A 20,586-nucleotide genomic window follows, 5' to 3' on the forward strand; every position below is an offset into this window, starting at 1 on the left:
TGGCAGCCAAACAGCCTGATCTGGGCCCCCATCGGCCCCCAACACCCCGACTGAGGTGGGGCTGGCTGGCCAACCACCCACAGCCCCTCCCCAACACTGGCCAGGTCCAATGGGCCCCCATCGGGGCGGGCTGGCTGGACCCTACCCGTGCACAAATTCATGCACCAGGCCTCTAGTCTATATAATAAGAGAGAAATATGGTAATTGACCGTCATTCCATGATGCCCACAGCCAATCAAGAGAGAATATGCAAATTAGTGGGACAAAGATGGCAGCGGCCATGGAGCCAGCCTGAGTGGGCAGGAAGTTTTGGTCACCACTGGCAATGCAGGAAGCCAAGCTTCCCGCCCATCTGGGCTGGCCACCAAAGGAGGGGCCTTTGGGTGGTGGCCACACACCCCCAGCAGGGACCCTCACCACATGGGGGTGTGGCTGGCCTGCAAACTGCCCCAGCCCCTCACCCAGGCTGGCACCATCCCCAGTGGGGACCCCCACCCCAATGGGGGCGTGGCCGGCCTGCAAACCACCACAGACCCCTCACCCAGGCTGCCCTGCTCCCCAAGGGAACCCCCACCCTGATTCAGGACACCCTTCAGGGCAAACCAGCCAGCCCCCACCCATGCACCAGGCCTCTGTTTATACTAATAAAAGGGTAATATGCTAATTAGACTGGGATACCTTCCAGGAGACCTTCTGGACGTTCTATTGGACAAAGCCATGGTGGCAGGGCTGAGGTAGAGGCAGTTAGGGGCCAAGAGGGGAGGACAGCTGTGGGTGATCAGGCCAGGATGGGATGGCAGTTGTGGGTGATCAGGCTGGTGGGGAGGCTGTTGGGGGTGATCAGGCCAGTGGGGGGGGGGTGGGCAGTTGGGGGCAAGCAGGCCAGCGGCAGGGCAGTTGGGGGCAATCAGGCCATCAGTGGGGGGAAGTTGGGGGTGAGCAGGCTGGCGGCGGAGGCAGTTGGGAGCGAGCAGGCTGGCAGGCAGAGTGGTTAGGGGCAATCAGGCAGGCAGGCAGGTGAGTAGTTATTAGCCAGCAGTGCCAGATTGCAAGAAGGATGTCTGACTGCCAGTTTAGGCCCAATCCCGATCCCTGTGGGATTGGGCCTAAACCGGCAGTTGGACATCCCCTGAGGAGTCCCAGATTGGAGAGGGTGCAGGCCAGGCTGAGGGACACCCCACCCCCCCTCATGAATTTTGTGCACCGGGCCACTAGTCCTATATAATAAAAGCCTAATATGCAAATTGACTGTTGCTATGATGTGCACTGATCACCAGGGGGCAGACGCTCAATGCAGGAGCTGCCCCCAGCCCACAGGCCCAGGCCAGCCAAGGCGGGTGCCAGCAGGGGCCCTGATCACCCCACTGGTTGCCCCACAGAGGGAGGCGACCAGCGGCGGCGGTGGCAGGTGGGGCTGGCTGGTGGACGGTGGTGGGGGACAGAGACGGCAAGTAGGCAGTGCCAGGCTGGCCAAGGCAGGTGCCAGTGGGGGCCACACACCTCCGCCCCGATCACCCTGCTAGTTGCCCCACAAATTGGTCCTGATCGCTGGCCAGGCCTAGGAACCCTACCCATGCACGAATTTCGTGCATCAGGCCTCTAGTATATTATAGAATATAGAATATATTCATTATATTAATACTAATATAATTAAATATGTGTTAAAACATATATTATAAAAATATAAATGATATATGTTAAATATATAATTTTTATATTTATTTTATATATATGTATATGTTTTTAAGTAAGGTATCTTCCTGTTCAGCTTGAAACATTCTCTCGTTCCGTGTGGGGATGGAGAGCCCCAGGGCTGACAGCCTGTCCATGAGTGAGTGCCATTTATAGTAGGAAAAACTAGGAACAAAGCAGAAGGTCTCCATCTGTATTTGGCTGTTTACTCAGTGGTGCTTTCATTGCCCACTCCTTTGGGTTTTATAAAAATCATTTGCATCAATGTACTAGGGCTTTGAGACATTGCATTTAAAAAATTATGTAAATTGGGAATTGCCTGTTTTAGGAAATGTTATCTCTCATCACTTACCCTTTTTCCGTTTTGTTTTCCCTCCAGCCCAAGCTGTTGGCCAAGGAGCTGCTTGACCTCGTGGCATCTCACTTCAATCTGAAGGAAAAGGAATACTTTGGAATAGCCTTCACAGATGAGACGTAAGTGTCCCATGAGCCCTCAGAACTTGACGGGAAACTGGAAATCACAACTGTCCCAACTGTCAGAATGAGCTCAGCTGCAGGCCACTTGGGTCCTGTGGTAAGGGGTCAGTTCAAGTTCATCATTTGAATTTCAAAGGCCTTGTGATCATGCCCGGAATGACCAAAGGATATAATTACGGTGATGCTTATATTGTTAAATTATTAGGTAAACTAGTTCCTATAATCAAATTGCAGATTGTGTTCATAACTGAAATGCTTTTTTGTTTGTTTGTTTTAAGTAGATTTGTATGTGTTTGTTTTCTATTAAAGTTAAATGAAAACTCCAGGAAAGTCAACTTTTCTCTCCAGTGTTGGAATAACAATAACAGCAAGTGAATTTTATGATAAATTCAAAATGAAAAGTATCTGTGCAGTTTCACTGTCTAAGCTGAAATAGAGAAAATAAAAATCAGGAATTCAGTCACACATCTGATGAAAAGTACATTTGCTTTAAAGACCTTTCAGTTTGGCTCTATAAAGAAGTGTTTTACAACACAAGTAAGAAAATCTTTACTAAAATTTCAATTATCTTCTTTTTTTAAAAATATGTTTTTATTTATTTCACAAAGAGAGAGGGAGATGGAGAGAGAGATAGAAACATTAATGATGAGAGAGCTGCCTCCTGCACACCCCCTACTGGGGATTGAGTCCACAATCCAGGCATGTGCCTTGACCGGGAATTGAACCTTGATCTCCTGGTTCATGGGTGGTTGAGCCACACAGGCCGGGCTCAATTTCCTTCTTAATATACTATTAGCAAAAGAATATGGTAAAAACCTGCACAGACTGCTAGATAAGAATGTGTTCTAAACAAATGTGTAATGCTTTTCTTTCCTCTGAGTGTACACACACGCATACACATACACACACTCCTGCGAATCTTTAGAATTACAGAGATGATACTCTAAAATACTAATAGATCAGGGTTGGGTTGGTGGCTGGACAGGTCAGTGTAGGCAAGGCCATGATCCATTGACCAGATGGGGAGCCATCAAGGCTCAGAAGCAAGGGTGGGAGGCAGCCACAGTGGTGAGTAGGGGAGGTGATCAGGTATGTCTGCACCTGGATACACTGAGCCTGGGAACCGCAAATCCAGACCCTGGAAGTAAAAGGCGGTGTAAATTGGCACTGTCTTGGGCAAACTGGAACATCCAATTGCCTTCTGAATTAGCAACCATTCAGATGGTGGGGTGATCGGGGCACAGGCAGTGGGAGCAGTCGCATCTTCCTCCAGAAAGCCGGGAGGAACTGGGGCAGCCCTGGCCCTGAGCCTGTCAGGAACTGGGCCAGAGGAAGGCAGGAGTGGTGGCCCTGATCTAGAAGGATCGCCGTGCCTGTGGGTAGAACCAAGTAAGCCGGCTGTGAAAGGAGGGCTGCGGTGGGAAGGATCCAGCATAGTGGTGGGAAAAAATGCTTTAAAACAAATACACATTGAGAATAGCTACTTTCAAGAGTGCAGATATTTCTACCCTTTCTCCTGTAAACCCCCAAAATTGGTATTCATACGTTTGTCAATAATTAAAAGGAACCCAGAAGTTTCGATTAATTATATCCCATCATTCACATTTCCCAAGTACCGTTACTCTTCTCAAAGATGCCATGACCTCTACACGAGTCCCAATGAGACCTCCCTTTTGAATAAGAATCTAAGAGTGAGCAGGTTGTCCTGTGGTAAGGAGGGAGAACTAGGCCTGCTGAGTGTGTCACATCACTGCCCAACAGCACCTGCAAGAGTGGGCTGCAGGTAGAAAGCAATTCTTCTCCCAGATGGGTAAGAGCAGGAACACGTCATAGAAAGGAGAGTGGGGCGTGCAGCACAGACCACTCACCCCATCAAGTGGCGCCAGAAATGGTCTGGGCTGCCCTGGTCCCTTGGGTTGGCCAGGAAAGCAGGTGTGTGCATGTGTGTGAGGCCAGGCTGGAGGAAGGTGTCCCCCACCCTGGAGTGGATTGACAGATAGAGGGCTCTGTGGGGGGGGGGGGGGGGGTGAGGAAGAGGATATGAGCCATCTCCTGGCACAGTCCAGAGAAAGTGTGGTCACCACCACCTCTTCACTAAAGTCTGGGTAGGAGGGTTTCTTCCGCAATTGCAGGAACGGCCAGAGGCCAGCAGATCAGCAGAAAAGAGCAGCCTCTGCAGACGGTTCCTGAAAAAGAACTGGCAGGTGGACCTGACTCATGGGGGAGTGTCAGGGCCCCCAGGAAACTAAGGACAGGAGACAGAAACAAAGGGGATGGCCGTGACTCAGGGCAAAGTCATGGCCTGACAATATCTGGGGCCAAGGGACGCTGGCTGGTGGCCTCTGATAATCTGAACTTTTCTCCTTTTCCTGGTAAGAAAGGAAAAAATGAAAGCTGTGCCTGTGGGTGTGACTTAGTCTAGGGCAGTGGCCAGCAAACTCACTAGTCAACAGAGCCAAATATCAACAGTACAACGATTGAAATTTCTTTTGAGAGCCAAATTTTTTTAACTTAAACTTCTTCTAACGCCACTTCTTCAAAATAGACTCGCCCAGGCCGTGGATTTTGTGGAAGAGCCACACTCAAGGGGCCAAAGAGCCGCATGTGGCTCGCGAGCCGCAGTTTGCCGACCACGGGTCTAGGGTGAAGGGCTATGTTATATGTGCCCCTGGACACTAACTTAAGATCTTCCAATAACCGTATTTTCAAATTGTGCATTGTACTGGGCCATGTACTGGGACATGTACTGTGTGTGTGTGAGTGAGTGCGTGTGTGGTTTCTGCAGGGGCTACACTGTGTATTTTATAATCAAATGCAGATGAAGTTTCATTCTTTATTCCATCCCATGGTATATCCTATGTATTGCCTATTTCCTCATGCATATCAAGCAAGACTAACAATCAGAAAGTGTTGTAAGCTGTAAAATGCTGTAGAAGTGTAAGATATTACCACCAGTGTTAAAATTCCTTAGAGTAGAATATATGAGTCTTTCAGTATTAACAGCTGTTGATGACATTTTGTAGGATCTGGTTGGGGCTGGAGAGAAGATATATAGAGAAGAATTCAGCCAGGAAATTGGAAGTGTCTCTAAGCGTTTCTTGCCCCATAAGTTGTGCTTATGAATAAAGTATGAAGTACACAGTGCAAGACTTTATGTCCACAGATATTTAGTATTGTTAGTTGATCCACAATGTTGTAGCATCAGTACTAACTCCACCTTCTCTTTTTTAAATTTAATATTTAAACTTTATATTTTGAAATAATTAGACTTACAGAAAAATTGCAAAGATAGTATAGAGAGTACCACATACCCTTCACCCAGCATCCCCAAATGTGTTGATATTTTACAAGCTATGTTAATATTACTACATTATATGATCACATTATCAATACTACACTGTAAACTTCATTCCAGTGTCACCAGTTTTCCCATGAATGCCTTTTTCTGTTCCAGGTTTCAGTGGTATGCAGCCTCTTTTAATCTGAATAATTCTGCTGTGATAGACAGAGATGGTCACCTGTACATGATCTAAATTGTGGTGATACCAGCAAACAATGCTATTTCAGCCGCCTTTAAAACATTCTGAAACAAAGGAAGAGCCTCATATTAATTTGATCCTAAAATAATTATTTCTGTTTTGCTAGAGTTGTGGTTCTCAACCTTTGCTGCACACTGGAGTCATCTAGGCCATTTTATAAAATACCAATGCCTGGGACCTGCCTCCAAAATTGTGATTTAATTGGTCTGGAAGGGGACTGAGCAGCAAAATTTTTCTAATATGCATCCAAGTATGAAAATCCCAGTTCCAGAGAGAGGGGAATGGTGGAGTAAATTTCCTCTGTTCCCTCTTTCCAGATCCAAGAAGAAAAGCTGATTTCACTCAAACTTTGAATATTTGGGGCCAATCATGGCACATGCCAGGGATCTGAAAGTTATAGACTCTCTCCACTCCAGACAGACTCTGGAAACCTAACAGTGTGAGAACCAACTCACAAGAAGTTCAGCTTTAGTATTTAGCCACCAGTCCATAGAGTGTGGCTGGGATTCCACCTGTTAAGCATTGGCATCCATCATGTAAGGAACCCTATTTTTGCATTTTATGTTTGAAATATTTTCAATACTTTTTCAGCACCCAAATTGTTGGGTGTTTTTTTAAAAATTCCAGAGCTCATGGATCTGATTGTATAATTTATATCAATAAAGCCCTATATTTAATTATCTGATTTATTCTCAATCATAACTTTGTTTTCTCTATTTGGGTTTCTTTAAAAAAACAGTTTTATTGAGGTATAATTGATATACAAAGAAATGCACATATTTAATATGTACAATTTGGCGAGTTTGGACATTTGCAAATACACAAGTTTTTAATTTTTAAAATTAAAGGAAAATTGTTGACAGAGAATTTCATCATCAAAAGCTATAACTAAACAACTTTTAGACCATTTAGCAGAAATAGTCCAACACACCCCAAACTGAAATAATGATTTATAATAATTATCCTATCATAAACTTTTGAGAATTGTGTGTCAGACGCTGTAAATGAGTATCACTGTAATGAAAGCTTTAAGAAATATTTGGACAATTGAAGGAGAAAGTTAAGAAACTTGGTCAGCAATCACTGCACATTTTAAAAGCCAGATAGTTAGAATGTATTTTCACATACCAAGTAAGAAAATTTTACATGCCAATTAAGGAAGCTCTTACACTCTTACTTAATCACAGACTCCTTTGAAATTTGTTAAGAAGGTATGTTCCCTTGCTTCCACAAAAGTAATTTACACATAAAATAATTTATGCTTAGGTTTTTAGAGGGGTTCTAGACATTCTGAAGCTAGAATCCTAGTTTAAGAACTAATTAGGGATTTTTTTTAAGACAACATGCAATGTTTTAATTAATTGAATCATTGATTAGTACTGTTTAGGGAATCTGATTTATCCAGATAATTAAGGTCCAGTGTTTCTTAATTAATTGGCCTCTAGACCCAATGCCGGACAAAGGGGCAAACCCTCAGCCCTGCAATGTCCTTGAGTCCTCTTGTGCCCTTAGCTAGAACCATGACTGGCACTGGCCAGCCATCTGAACAGGATCTAAGCTCTCCCAGTCTCAAGCTTATCTACCATTTAAAAATAAAGTAGAAAAGAAGTTTCCCAGTCGTGGAAGAAACAATGACATGTAGCTCTGGGAAAGAAATCTAGTATTTAGAAATAGGTTTGAGATTTCCACTCATTAAATGCCCCGAACCACAAGACTGCGGAGAGAATCAGTGCTACACCTCTAAGCTTGGGTTGTAACAGCTGCTCCTGGAACATGGCATTCACCGTGCATGGCCTCCTCAGAGACTGGCAGACGGATGGCACACAGCCCTACCTTCTATTTAGTGACCAGAAAGGGATTTAGCAGAACTCTTTCTGTGTGTAACAAAAATAAAGAAAGAAAGAATGAGGTGATCTGAGAAGCCCTTAGGGATCCAGGCTTTCTGTTGACTTCTTACTTCCCAAAGAAAGTGTTAGGGCGGAGCTCAGGTCCTGCATGAGGAAGAGCAGAATGAATTCTCACTGAAGATTGTTTACTTAGGGCAGGAGCGGGGTCTTTACATGGATGGCCATCCAAGGCTGACAATAACATTGATCTAAGGGGCATATTTGAAGCTGACTTATTGGTTTCTTAACAGATATTTTTTAGCATCCACTGTTCAGCACCAGAAATAACCAGACTTTTTGACCCCTTGTGTGGCTTGTATTTTTAGTTTAGGAGGTAAATAAGATATAGTGTAGGAGGTGCTATAAAAGAAGGCTTGGAGCAGACAAATCCTCCATAAGTAAAAAATTAAGGCTATAAACTCAGTTGGACCAATAGCTCAAGTTTTAGTCATCTGGTTTCCCCAATATACTCATCTTAATCTTTCTCTGTGTGTCTGTCTGGTGCAGATGCAATCTCTCTCCCCTTCTCTCTCTGTCTCTCTCTCTCACACACACACAAACTCCCATGCTCACACTCACACACTGGGAGACCACTATTTGAGGATTTCTAGCTAAATCAGTACCCTGAGCTGCCCTTGATGAGAACATGCACTTCTGAATCAGGACACTAAAAGCCAATCATGGTTTCATTTGAAGAGCTCCCACCCACCCCTCCATCCAGAGACATCTGTAAGGATTTCATACTTTTACCTTGGCTTTCCATAAATACACATTCCATATGAGGTCAGCTGTCTGCAGTGAGAACCTCTAAAAGGCACAGAGCATCCTTCTCCCCTGGGGTCCAAGAATGCTCAGCTCAGTCTTATACACCTCCACCCTCCAGTAACTCTCTAAAACAAAGCTCTCCTTAAGACCATCTCCACTTAAGGTGCCAACACTTGAACCAGAAATATATTTGTATTATATGTAGAAGCTAAAAGCAATCTGTTAAATAAATGCTTCCAATTTCTGTTGCCCAGAGGCAATTGTGTATTTATTAGTGACCCAACAGTTTGACCTATTGCCACCATAAACCAAATGAGTGTCATCTTACTCAGCTTTAATGGTAGTTATCAGTCAAACAATAACAAATACCAAGTGTCTGCGGGAGTATTTTTTATTTTTGTGCTTTGTTATTAGCGAATGCCCTGATGTGCATTCTCAAATGAAAAATCAATAGGAATAATGAAAACCAAGCTATCCGGCATCTCTTACCTAGTTAAACTGTATTGAGAAAATGCATCAATGCTTCTTTTACCTCCTTGTTCCACCCTGGTCCACCTTGACTTAAATTAAAAAAAAAAAAAAATGAGAAAGTGACTTGATGTCGGAACTGTGAGGTGTCACGTAGGAAAGAAAAGGTCCTGGACAGTGAGGAATGCTCGATGCCACTGGGTGTAGGAAATATGACTTTGAACCCCATACAATGAGCAGAAACATTTTAACAAGTCCAATTGCAGCCAGAAGTGGTGGTTTCAGAGCTAGGGTTTCCAGTTTGCTTTTTAATCTGTCTTTTAGCTTTTGCCCAAATATTGGGCAGTTATCATAAGGGACATTGGATGAGTCACTTGTCCCTTCAGTGGAGAGATTCTTGGTTACATGAAATGAAGGGAGCTGACTTCCTTCTGCCTCAGGATCCCAGGACTCCAGATCTGGGGAAGCCCCCTCTGCATGGATACCAGAGCCCTGTGGGTATTCACATCATGCCGACCCCGCAGAACTGGGCTTGAGGAGTTCAAATAAGGGAGTGGAGAAAGGAAATTCGTGTTCCTCAAAAACTATTTCTTTTAGGGGTGATTCTGGCCTCCTTGTTCTCTCTGCTTGCTGACCATTTTCATACTTTCTAGTCAGTTTATTGCTGATAAATGATAAACCAATATAGGGGCTGGGGACAAAGGAATTGCCAGTTAAATAAATCCATTGCTAAAATGTCATCCTTTTAAAAAGTTTAATATGGGGCTAAAATTATCCAGAGAGGGAATCCACCCCTCTCTTTGGCCTCCGTGAACATGGATGAGGAAGAAAGGCCAGGAGCAAACCCAACAGAGTGGTACCTGTCTCAGTGACCCCTCATGCAAATGTCCCCACTTTGAGGTTCTTCACAAGTGAACCGTGTCCCTAGAGACCACGTGGAATTCCCTGCTGCCTGCGTGGTGAGGCATGCTGCGCCCCTGGGTGGGAGCAGGATTCATCTCTTGAGCATCATGAAAAGGTTATTTCCCTCAGATCATTTATCAGGAATCATTGTCAGGCAAAATAATGCATTTAAATCTATGTGGCCATTGGATAGATTGCTTTTATGAGTTTTCTTAGATTCTGTTTTTATTTAGCATCCATTAATTACAGAGCCAAACTCACAGTGGAAGCTGCTCACATCTCTCCTGCTGTCCAAAGCCCATACTCGGAGCCACTCCCTCTATCTAGCTCTCACACATAAGCCAATAGTTCCCCTGCCCCAAATCAACCCAGGGCCAGGGACCAGAGAGCCAGGGACAGCCCTAGACCCCTAAGTCTGCCGGGGTTTCTCAAATTAGCCAACCCTGAGTGGTTTCCCCTTGTCTTGCCATCCATGGAAACCCCAGTAAAGGCTCTGCCTGTGTCTCCTCACTCCTCTCCTGCCTCAGGACCAGCCCTGGCGATTCCCCATCATGGCCCTGCCTGGTGTGGTGTGCCTCTCATTTCTAGGGGAACTGAGTAAGATTCAGTTTTACTTTCCAGGGCATTGACCTCTGCATGTGGTCACTCAGTCCCCTTTATAAATTAAGGTCTGAGCACAGATCCATCGCTTCTGGAGGTAGTCATCCAATCAAAGAGCAAGGGCTTTTGAGCAGCTACTCTTTGCCAGGTCTTGTGCTAGGTTCTGGGATGATTTTTTTAAAAGTTGAAAACTTACGACATCTTCAGAGAGAGATCATATTTTTTAAAATAACTAATTGTACACGACTGTGCTATTAATGCCTTGCAGACAACACAAACCAGGAGCTCTGGAGAAGTTTGAAAGAAAGCCCAGACTTAGGCAATCAAGGCAGACTTCACAAAAGCTCTGTACTGAACTCGGCTTCAAACAATGGCTAGCGTTCAGATAAGAGGATGGAGAGACTGTTCCAATTATGAGCAACAGCGTGATCAAAGTCTTTGTGCAGAGCGTGCTTGTGGCGTGTGTGCAGGATGCTGGGCACACGGAGAAGAGCCTGGGAGGTTTGGAACATTTTCAGAGGCAGGAAAGGCGTGGCTGGAGTTTCTTATTCCCCAATAATTAGGTCTCACATTTGTCTTAACACCTTCTAGTTCAGGGGTGGGGAATGTCCGGCCTGTGGGCCATATAAGTCCTGCGAAATCATTTGTTCTGGCCCTGCCAAGGCATTAGGAGTGAGTTAATTAAATGTTTGACCAAATATAGCAGGCTAATTTTTATGTTGATAATTTTGTATGTCCGAAGAATGATGTTATAAATATCCAAATAGTCCTTGGCAGAAAAAAGGTTCCCCACCCCTGTTAGTTGATCAAAAACACACTTTTACTTTATGAGGTACATTTTGCTTTATTTTTCAGATGTAAAAAATGTTATTGGGGGAAAAGAATGCATACACAAAACAAGTTCTATGGACTTGGGGAAATGCCGCAGCAGAGGTGTGCGTAGGATGGGTGCTGTGAGAGTCCTGTCCCAGGCAGGTGTGTGTGTGGGGGGGTGCATCAGGGAAGACTTTCTGGAGGAGGCATAGGAAAGAGAGGTCTAGAAGGATGGGTTGGACTTTGCTGGGTGATGAAGCAGAGGAAGGGCATTCTAGGCAGAGGGACAATGAGGTATAACTGACATGCAATAAATGGCACATATTAAAGTATACAATTAACAACATGAGCTAAGGCACAGCGGTCACCATTTTCAGTATTACCAGAAACGAAATTGGCACTCCTACCTTTTCTTTCCAGGTCTGTATTCTAGTTGGCTAGGAATTTATCCCACTTTCTGGAAGAAGTTAGTTCAGTCATTTTAATTTAAAAACTTTTTTGTTAATCATCACCAGCGGATATTTTTTTCTATTGCTTTTTAGAGAGAGTGGAAAGGAAGGAGGATAGGATAGAGAGAGAGAGAGAGAGAGAGCGGGAAAGATATGAGAGGGAGAGAGAGAGAAACATTGATGTGAGAGAGACACATCAATTGGTTGCCTCCTGCACATGACCTGACCAGAGCCAAGGATTGAGACTGCAACCTAGGTATGTGCCCTGGACTGGGAATCGAACCTGCAACCCTTTGGTGCTTGGGCCGACACTCTAACCAGTGTGCCACACCAGCCAGAGCTTAAAAAATGTTTTTCATATTATTTTTCACCCTTATTATATTCAGAGAAGAGTAACCAAAAATGAAAAAGAAAAGTTTATAGAAAAAAAATTATTTCCAGGTGGAGATTCTCAAAAGGAGGGAGAAAAGCAAATCCAAACATCATCCTTAGGCCACAGGTGTGGGCTGAAGTGAAAGAGAGGTTTATTTTGTGCAACGCAGACAGCTTTTGCTTCTCATCCTCCACAGAATAAGTGCCAGCCTTCCACATGTGTCTGTGCACTCTAAACATCGGAGTCACATAGCACTGGGCACTTGAAGGGATTTTTGTACAATCAGTTGTGTCTGTTTAACATGAGTTTACTAACTAACCATGATTATAGGGCTCCAGGACGTTGGACTGAGGTTGGGTGAGGAGAGGAGAAAAAAATGGGTAGATTTTTCTGCTCATACTTGTAACATGGCTCTGCCTCACTCTTCAAAGACCAACCTCCTCACCGTGGCCTCCAAGGCCCCAGGTGCTGGTCTCTGCCTCTATCCAGCCTTTTCCCTTCCTACTCACATGACACCTCAAGGCCTTTGCTTATGCTGGTCCTTCTGTTTGGAAAGTGGTTCCCCTTCCTCTTTGCTGAGTTAACTCTTTTCGTTATTCAAATCTCACTCGAACGCCAGGAGTGCTTCTCAGATCCCCAAACTAGGTCAGATCCTTACATATCCTCATAACTCATAGTCCTAATACTATTAGTTAGTATGTAATTAGTTGTGGAAATAGTGGTTGAGTGCCTCCATACAAGCATATAAGCTTGAGGGGAAAAGGGATCGTGTTTATTTTGCTGCCTGCTTCCATTCCAGAATCTTTGTCAGAGAAGATGGTCAGTTGACATTTATGAAAAGAAGAGATGGAGGGAGTGGAGGAAGAAAGAAATGCACAAGTCACTCCATTTATATATCAAGTATCTGTGGTTCACTGTTTAAAATAGCTGTAATGAGGTATAACTGACATGCAATAAATGGCACATATTAAAGTAATATAATTTGATAAGTTTTGACACATGTATGTACCAATAAACCCCCCTCCATCAAGCTAATGAACATAATCCATCACTCTCCCAAACTTTTCTTTATGCCCTCCAAACCCTCCCTCTCACTTCCCCCCAGGCAACCACTGATGCTTTCTGTCATTGTAGATTAATTGGCACTTTCTAGAGCTTCTTATAAGTGGAATTATAGAATTTGTACTCTTTTTGTAGTCGGGTTTCTTTTACTCAGCATAATTATTTTGAGATTCATATATGTTGCTGTGTATATCAGTAGTCTTTATTGCTGCATAGTGTTCCATTACATAATTATATCATAATTTGTTTATACATTCCTCTCGTTGATAAACATTTGGGTTGTTCAAGTTTTGAGCTATGAAAGATAATGTGTCTCTGAACATCTGAGTGTAAAAGTCTTTGCATGGCCAAATGCTTTCATTTCTCTTGGGTAAACACCTAGGAGAAGAATGGCTAGCTCATATGGTAGATGTAAGTTTAATTTTTTATGAAATTATCTGTTATTGGCTTTTCAACCCATCTGCTTCCAGCAAGATGTTGTGAAGGTTGCTGACATGTTTCTAAAGTGCGTTTTGAGTCCTTTGGGAAAAAGCAGCCCACAGCAAGGTAGAAAGGGAATTCAGGATGAGAGGATGCACATTACGCTTTAATTTTAGTGCAGCCGAAGAAATGGACAGCAGGTCTCCAACTCCGACTTTCTTTTTTTTAAAAAAAATTTTTTATTAATTTCAGAAAGGAAGGGAGAGGAAGAGATAGAAACATCAATGATGAGAGAGAATCATTGATTGGTTGCCTCCTGCACTCCCTGTACTGGGGATCAAGCCCACAATGCAGGCATGTGCCCTGACCAGAATTGAACCCGGGACCCATCAGTACACAGGCCGACGCTCTATCCACTGAGCCAGACCAGCTAGGGCTCCAACCCCTGACTTCCTGAGTGTCAATCTCCTCCCTTGTGGCGCACAGTATCTCCCACTCATGCATGTTCCCTAGGTCAGTGGTCGGCAAACTGCGGCTCGCAAGCTGCGGTTTGCCGCTCTGTTGACTAATGAGTTTGCCGACCACTGGGATAGGGGCTTAATCACAAGGAACAACAACAGCCTGTAATTATTGGAATCGAGAGTCTAGACCAGTGGTCGACAAACTCATTAGTCAACAGAGCGGCAAACCACGGCTGCGGCTCGCGAGCCGCAGTTTGCCAACCACTGCTAGGTCACTCCTCTGGGTTCTTCAAATATTGAAAACTTCATAGTGAGGCAAAGTCTATATGTACCTGTGATCCAGCATATTCTGCTGTACATATACCTTTGTTACAAGAAACTTCTATAAAATCCAAAGCCCTAATCAATTTGTCTCTATTTTCCTCAGGGGACACTTAAACTGGCTCCAGCTAGATCGAAGAGTCTTAGAACACGACTTTCCTAAAAAGTCAGGACCAGTGGTTTTATACTTCTGTGTCAGGTACGTACACCTGGTGTCTCTCTTTTTATTTCTTTTTCAGAAAAGTCTGTAAGGGTAGAGAGATCAAAAGAAAGAAAAATCAAGTTTGTCTTGGTTCATTACCAGGAATAGAGGTCATGGTGTAGCTACATTTCCAATAGATGTAAACATAGGGCGTGAGTGTGTGAGGCATGTCAGTGTGTGTGCATGATACACGTGTTTGTGCTCTTGCATAGGCTGCATGTGTGAAATAAAGAAATGAACCTTTTTTGCCTTTTTTGCCTTTTTTGGGGACATATATCTCAAACTAAACTGAATCTCTTATAATAACACAAACTCTTGGGTTCTGTTTTGGTCGATGTTTGAAGCTACATAACTAAAGCTTATATATTGTTTATGCCTATCACAAGTGCCACTTGACCTTTTGAAACTTACCAATTTATCCCAAACAGGAGTAGTTGAACCCCAGCAGTAAGCCACAGATCAGTGCATTTCCCAGCGATGGAGTATATGGCATAATATATCAGAAACAATGGTCATTTTCTGTTCACTAATCTATTATAAGTTTTATTTTGTAACTACAGGGAACTAGATTTGCTTCTTGTAGTTAATATTTGCAACAATTTCAGGAAATCCACCAGACTTAACGCATTGGTTTGCAAAAGGTTGTGTGAAGCCAGAGGGGTCATGTCATGGGTTTTGGGGCAAAGTATAGATCGTAAGCAAAGTCAGAATCTGAGCCCCAGGTGGTGGAGCCAGAACCTTCTATAAGGTTTCTGTCAAAAACCTTCATTGAAACACAATTGTAGAGACATTTAGGGTGAAGGGCTCAGTCTTCCAGTGGACAATAGCCCTTCCACCCATTCCATGGGCCCAGCTCTTAAAATATGTGAACCGAACTCCAGGAGCAGGACATGTGATTCAGAATTCAGTTCTTTTTTTGTTGTTTTTCATTCTCACCCAAAGATATTTTTCCCATAGATTTTTAGAGAGAGTGGGAGAGACAGAGAGAGGGAGGGAAGGACAAAGGGAGAGAGGGAGGAGGAGAAGGAGGAGGAAGAGGAGGGGGAAGTGGGGGAGGAGAGAGAGAGATTGGTTGCCTCTGGCATGCACCCCAAACCCCGAGGGTGCTGGGGATCAAATCTGCAACCCAGGTACCTGCCCTTGACCAGGAATGGAGCCTGTAACCCTTTGGTGCACAAGATGATGCTCCAACCACTGAATGACGCTAACCAGGACAATAATTCAGTTCTTAAAGAGCACCCCAGGAGTGCAGTTTTGGACATAGTCATCCTGATACCACAGGAGACACTGAAGAACCTAAAATCAGAGTTAAGGGCCCCATTTAACAGGCAGGAGTGTGTATCTTTACCACAGCTGGTGGGGTAAACTTAAATTTGCATTGAATGCTTTTTTTGATTTAACAGCTGCAAACATATCAGAGCTAATCTCAACCATTTTCATTACTGATGGGTATGATTTCAATGTCATGTTCTCTTTTTTTGGTGCAGATTTATTTCCCCCCACTTTTTCAAAATAGCAGTTTTACTGAGATATAATTCACATACTGCACAATTCAACAGTTTAAAATGTACAATTAAATGGTTTTTAGTTCATTCACAGAGCTGTACAACCATCACTACATTCAATTTTAGAACATTTTCATCCCACACCCTCTCCCTGAAACCCATTAGTAGCCACTCCCATATCCCCCACCTCTCCAGCCCTAGGCCATCACGAATCAACTTCCTATCTCTATACATTAGGGTTATTCTGGACATTTCATATAAATGTGATCAGACAATATGGAGTCTTTTGTGTCTTCTTTCACTCAGCGCAATGTTTTTGAAGTTCATCCATGTTGTAGTATGAATCAGAACTTTATTCCTTTTTATTGCTGAATAATATTCCATTGAATGAATATGTCACATTGTATTTCTCCATCAATTGATGTCTTGTTTCTACTTTTTTATTATTGTGAGCAATGCTCCTCTGAACATTCATGTACACATTATTGTGTGAACATGCTTTCAGTTCTCTTGGGTGTATACCTAGGAGTAGAATTTCTGGGTCACAGGGTAGCTCAGTGTTTAGCATTTGATAACCTTCCAGCTGTTTTACCAGGTGGCTTCACTACCAATGGATGATGGTTCCAATTTCTCCACATCCTTGGCAGCACTTGTTGTTATCTGAACTTTTGATGATACCCATTCTGGAGGGTATGAAGTGCTGTTTTATCGAGGCTTTCATTTGCCTTTCCCTAATGACTAATGATGATGAGCATATTTTTATGTTTATTGGCCGGTTATAGATCTTCTTTGAAGAAATGTCTCTTCAGATCATTTGTTCATTTTTAAAAATGTTATCTTTATTGTGGAAAGTGTTATGGATGTCCCCTCAATGTCATGTTCTCTTGAATGGTGTCTACATTTTCTCAGATAAGAGAAGTAACTTTATAAAGCAATGGAAGGAGGCTGAGCACACGTGCCATGCATCAGGCTGTCTCCTCCTTCCTGGGGCTTTGCAACAACATTCACCAAGAAGAGGAAATGCTGGGCTGCTTGCACGTCAGGCCTCTTTTTCAGGTGTCTGTGATGAGCCAAGTTATTTGTGAGTTGGGGGAACCCAGCCTTGGAGGAAAGCTTGGGGTGCTATGAGGTTGTCAGTTGAAGGGTTTGTCCCTGAGAATATGCAGATGGTTCCAAATCGCTCCATGCTGACCCATGTTGACAACAGAGAGAACCAGGATGGGGTGACAAAGACCCAGCAATGCTTCTGCCATCGGCCTTGCGTTTTCCTGGTGGGCCACAGCAGGCACCTCACAGAACGCTCGCTCCTTAGGAAAAACTCTCCAAATACCCATTTGCGAACAGACCTCTAACAGCACGGCCGCAGGCAGAGCTCCTTCTCCAGCTCAGCGCAAAAGCCGATGTTTCCAGAGAGCCAAAGGTTCCTATTTCCAGTTACCTCTTGGCCACCTGAGAACATAAACTCAGCAGGTCCCAAAGCCAAAGTCATTGTCTTTCCACTCTCTCCCACTTCCCAAATCTTCTGTGGTTCCTTCCAATCTGTGACATCATTATGCATTCAGGCATCTAGGCTTTCAATCCTGAAGTCCTTCTTCCTCCAGTTCTTACGTGCATTCATTCTGCTGCCACTTCCAAAATCTCTCTGCCCTGCCCTCTCCGCATCTGTCACCTGATCTATCGCACCTGTTTCCCAGGGTAGGTGTCACCTGGGCACCAGCTATGGAGGACCCTAGCTCTTGGAACCCCCATGAACCTGAGTCCCCACTTTTCAGCTAGCTGAGCAGCATAGGAGCAAATGCCAATAGTTTGTTTTCCCTGAGAGAGGAGGCAGGTGCTCCTATGTGGGGACACTGACCTTCCTAACAAGACCAGCCCCCGCCCAGCATCCATCACACAGGCATACCTGGAGGCAGCCTGACTCCAGTACCTCAGAGCTTCCCTGCTTTTGTTTAAACATCTCTACATTACACCTGTTTAACACGTGTTCAGTTAGCCTTTGTGGAAAAGGGGGATAAAACCACCTGATGAAAGAGACCGTGGGAAATACCGGCCGCCTTAAAGCCAAGTTTTAGGGATTCATTGAGTGAAAATACTAATCCTGTGTGACCTAGGGTCTAAGTTTGGGCTGCCATACCAGCCTGATTTGTTATTTGGCACTTATATAGTCTTCCTTTGTAAGGCATATTCAAAAACAAAAAACATCTGTGAGGGTGAGGGCAGAATTACCGCCCCCATTCAACTGAATAGGAAAAATAAGATCCTAGTATATTGAATAATGTGAATTTGAACTCAGAGAATTCTGCTTCAGCCTCGAAGCCAGAGTTAAGCCTTTTAAATGAGATTTCTTCTTCAGAGGGCCTCAAGCAGTGTGACTGCAGGATGGAGGTCTAAGAGACCCACCTTCATCGACCTGCTCCCTCCAACTCATCCATCAAATCACCAGGAATGATCACAGTGGCTTCTGGGTCTTAATAATGGCCTAAAAAAAAAAAAAGGTCATAGAGGATGGAACTGTCCATTTTTCAGGATGATTGTTAATCTTCACAACAACCCTTGAAGCAGGTACTATTTATTATTCCTAATTAAAGATAGGAGGTGGGTGCCCAGGAATGTCAGGTACATTCTCCCCCATCATGACTAGTAAGTTATGGCATCTGTTCAGATAGATCTGACTCTAAACCTTGCGGCCTTCCCCATTCACCAGGCTGCCCGCCTTGTAAGTGACAAGTGGCACTATGACTGTTTATCAGCGACTGCCACGGTCCCCTCTCCCCTCTTTGCAGAGAGGGCCAGAGGCACCCAACTTAAGATCTGTGACCTGGGCTCATCTGGCATTCCACACCTGCCATGTCTGCGGAGCCAGCATCCGGCAGAAGTGGTGCTGAGGACAGGTGCTCCCAGTACTGGGTGAAAGGCGCATGGAGAGCAATCCCCCAGGCCTGGCATTCCTGGTCAGCACTCAGACTCAGACACCATTGGCAGAGTGTCCCTAAAGGGGAGACCCATGGTCACAAAGCTTTGGCCTGTTGGAAACTCCACATTGAGTAAAGGAGGGAATATATGCATTTCCCCCAACTTCTGAGGTGCAATCAGCCATGCCTGTTGTCATCTCTTTGCCAATTCAGTCCAAACCCAGCTATGCATAATTGCAACCACTTCCTTACCCTGGACCTCACCTCCCCTTGCTGCTTGGCACACATATATACATGTATACACACATATATTCAAGTGTGTGCAGTACACACACACACACACCGATCACATACTTTTTTTATTTCTACTCGGCTCTGAGTGTAGTCACGAGGGAGCGGGGATGGGGGGGCACACAACTGCATGTAGGCACATGAATGATTGTAACTAGTCATAGAGATAATCGATTTTTCTAGCCAGTTCTGTTCGGGTGCCTGCTCATGGCCTCTGCATGCCCACAATGGCTTTCCTTCCCTCTTGCTGCAGACTCCAAACCAGAAGTTCACCCCCTTTGCTTCAAGAAGGTAACATTGCTTTATGATTTTGCAGAAAAAACAAAAGCTAATACAATGATCTCCATCAGCCTTCCATGCCCTTACCCACAGACTTAATTGTATCTGCCTCAACTTTGTGGCCTTCTCACCGACCTACTGCACACACACACACACACACACACACACACAGGAAGAGAAAGAGTGACCATTGTCCCATCATCCAAGGCTGGCAGGTTCAAGTGTCCTCCAGGCCCAGTCCCTTCCACCACCTCAGCGAGCCTGCCCCCTCTCATCTCCTCTCTCCTTTTCTCTTCTTAAACAGCTGCTTCTCCATGGATCCCTACCCACCATGGCCACCTCGCTCCCACCGTAACAGAAAAAAATTACCCCCTTGACTTGCATCCTCCTCCAGCTGCCACCCTGGGCTTCCCCTCTGTTCACAGCAAAGGTTCAGAAGATGGGTCTGCACTTCCCACATCCCACAGAGTCCATGCTTTGTGGTAGCCCAGCTTCTGGTCCCAACACCCCATGGTCAGTGGAGGCTAGGACCCCAATTCCACAGGCGCTTCTCTGCCCTCCTTTGCCTGAATCAAATGATGTCAACTTTCTGCCCCCAAACTTACTCTTCTTTCTGTGGCCCCTCCTTGTCTCTGTCATTGGCATTACCACCCATCCAGCCCCCCAAGCCAGAAACTTGGGCATCAACCTTGGTGTCAACCTGCTCTGCCCCACCTGCTCCCTTCTCTACCCTCAGTCACTGATTCCTGTTATGTCTGCATCTTAACTAGCTCTTATGTCCATCCTTTACTCTGTGCTCATCTCTGCTTCTGATCTTGGCCCCTTCAATCTCTCCTATACGTTTCCATGGAGTCTCTTTCCAAAACTTTCATCTGTTCCTTACTCATAATTTTTCTGGACTCCCATTGACACACTAAGGATATCTTTGGCATGTCTGACGTGATATGACTTCTGCATGCCTGTCCAGCCTTCTCTTCCCCACCCCTTACTTCTCAACATTTTACAGGCAGCCCAGTGATCACTGTATGACTGAGATCCCATTCAATGAAGAACTTTGTTTAGAGCCATGAGGCAGGCTCCCCAAATTGAAGAATAATGACCCTCTGAGAGTGTTTACCAGGCAGGCTTAAGAAATAGGTCGAGAAAAAACATAAGGGAAATTTACCAA

The 20,586-nt window shown here is 44.5% G+C and overlaps 1 protein-coding gene across 6 annotated transcripts in view; it reads left to right on the forward strand.

Moving 5' to 3' along the window:
* The window catches only part of FRMD4A (FERM domain containing 4A), a 656,887-nt gene that overhangs the window by 490,010 nt on the left and 146,291 nt on the right, over positions 1-20,586 (forward strand). For all 6 annotated transcript variants that reach the window (XM_080647786.1, XM_080647785.1, XM_080647787.1 and 3 more), the window contains 2 exons: positions 2,072-2,166; positions 14,336-14,428. In XM_080647786.1, coding sequence (XP_080503912.1) covers positions 2,072-2,166; positions 14,336-14,428 — 188 coding nt within the window. The remainder of the gene's footprint in view (positions 1-2,071; positions 2,167-14,335; positions 14,429-20,586) is intronic.

This window comes from Plecotus auritus (genome assembly GCF_963455305.1).
Source record: "Plecotus auritus genome assembly, chromosome: 1".
In the NCBI taxonomy this organism is placed as follows: Eukaryota; Metazoa; Chordata; class Mammalia; order Chiroptera; family Vespertilionidae; genus Plecotus; species Plecotus auritus.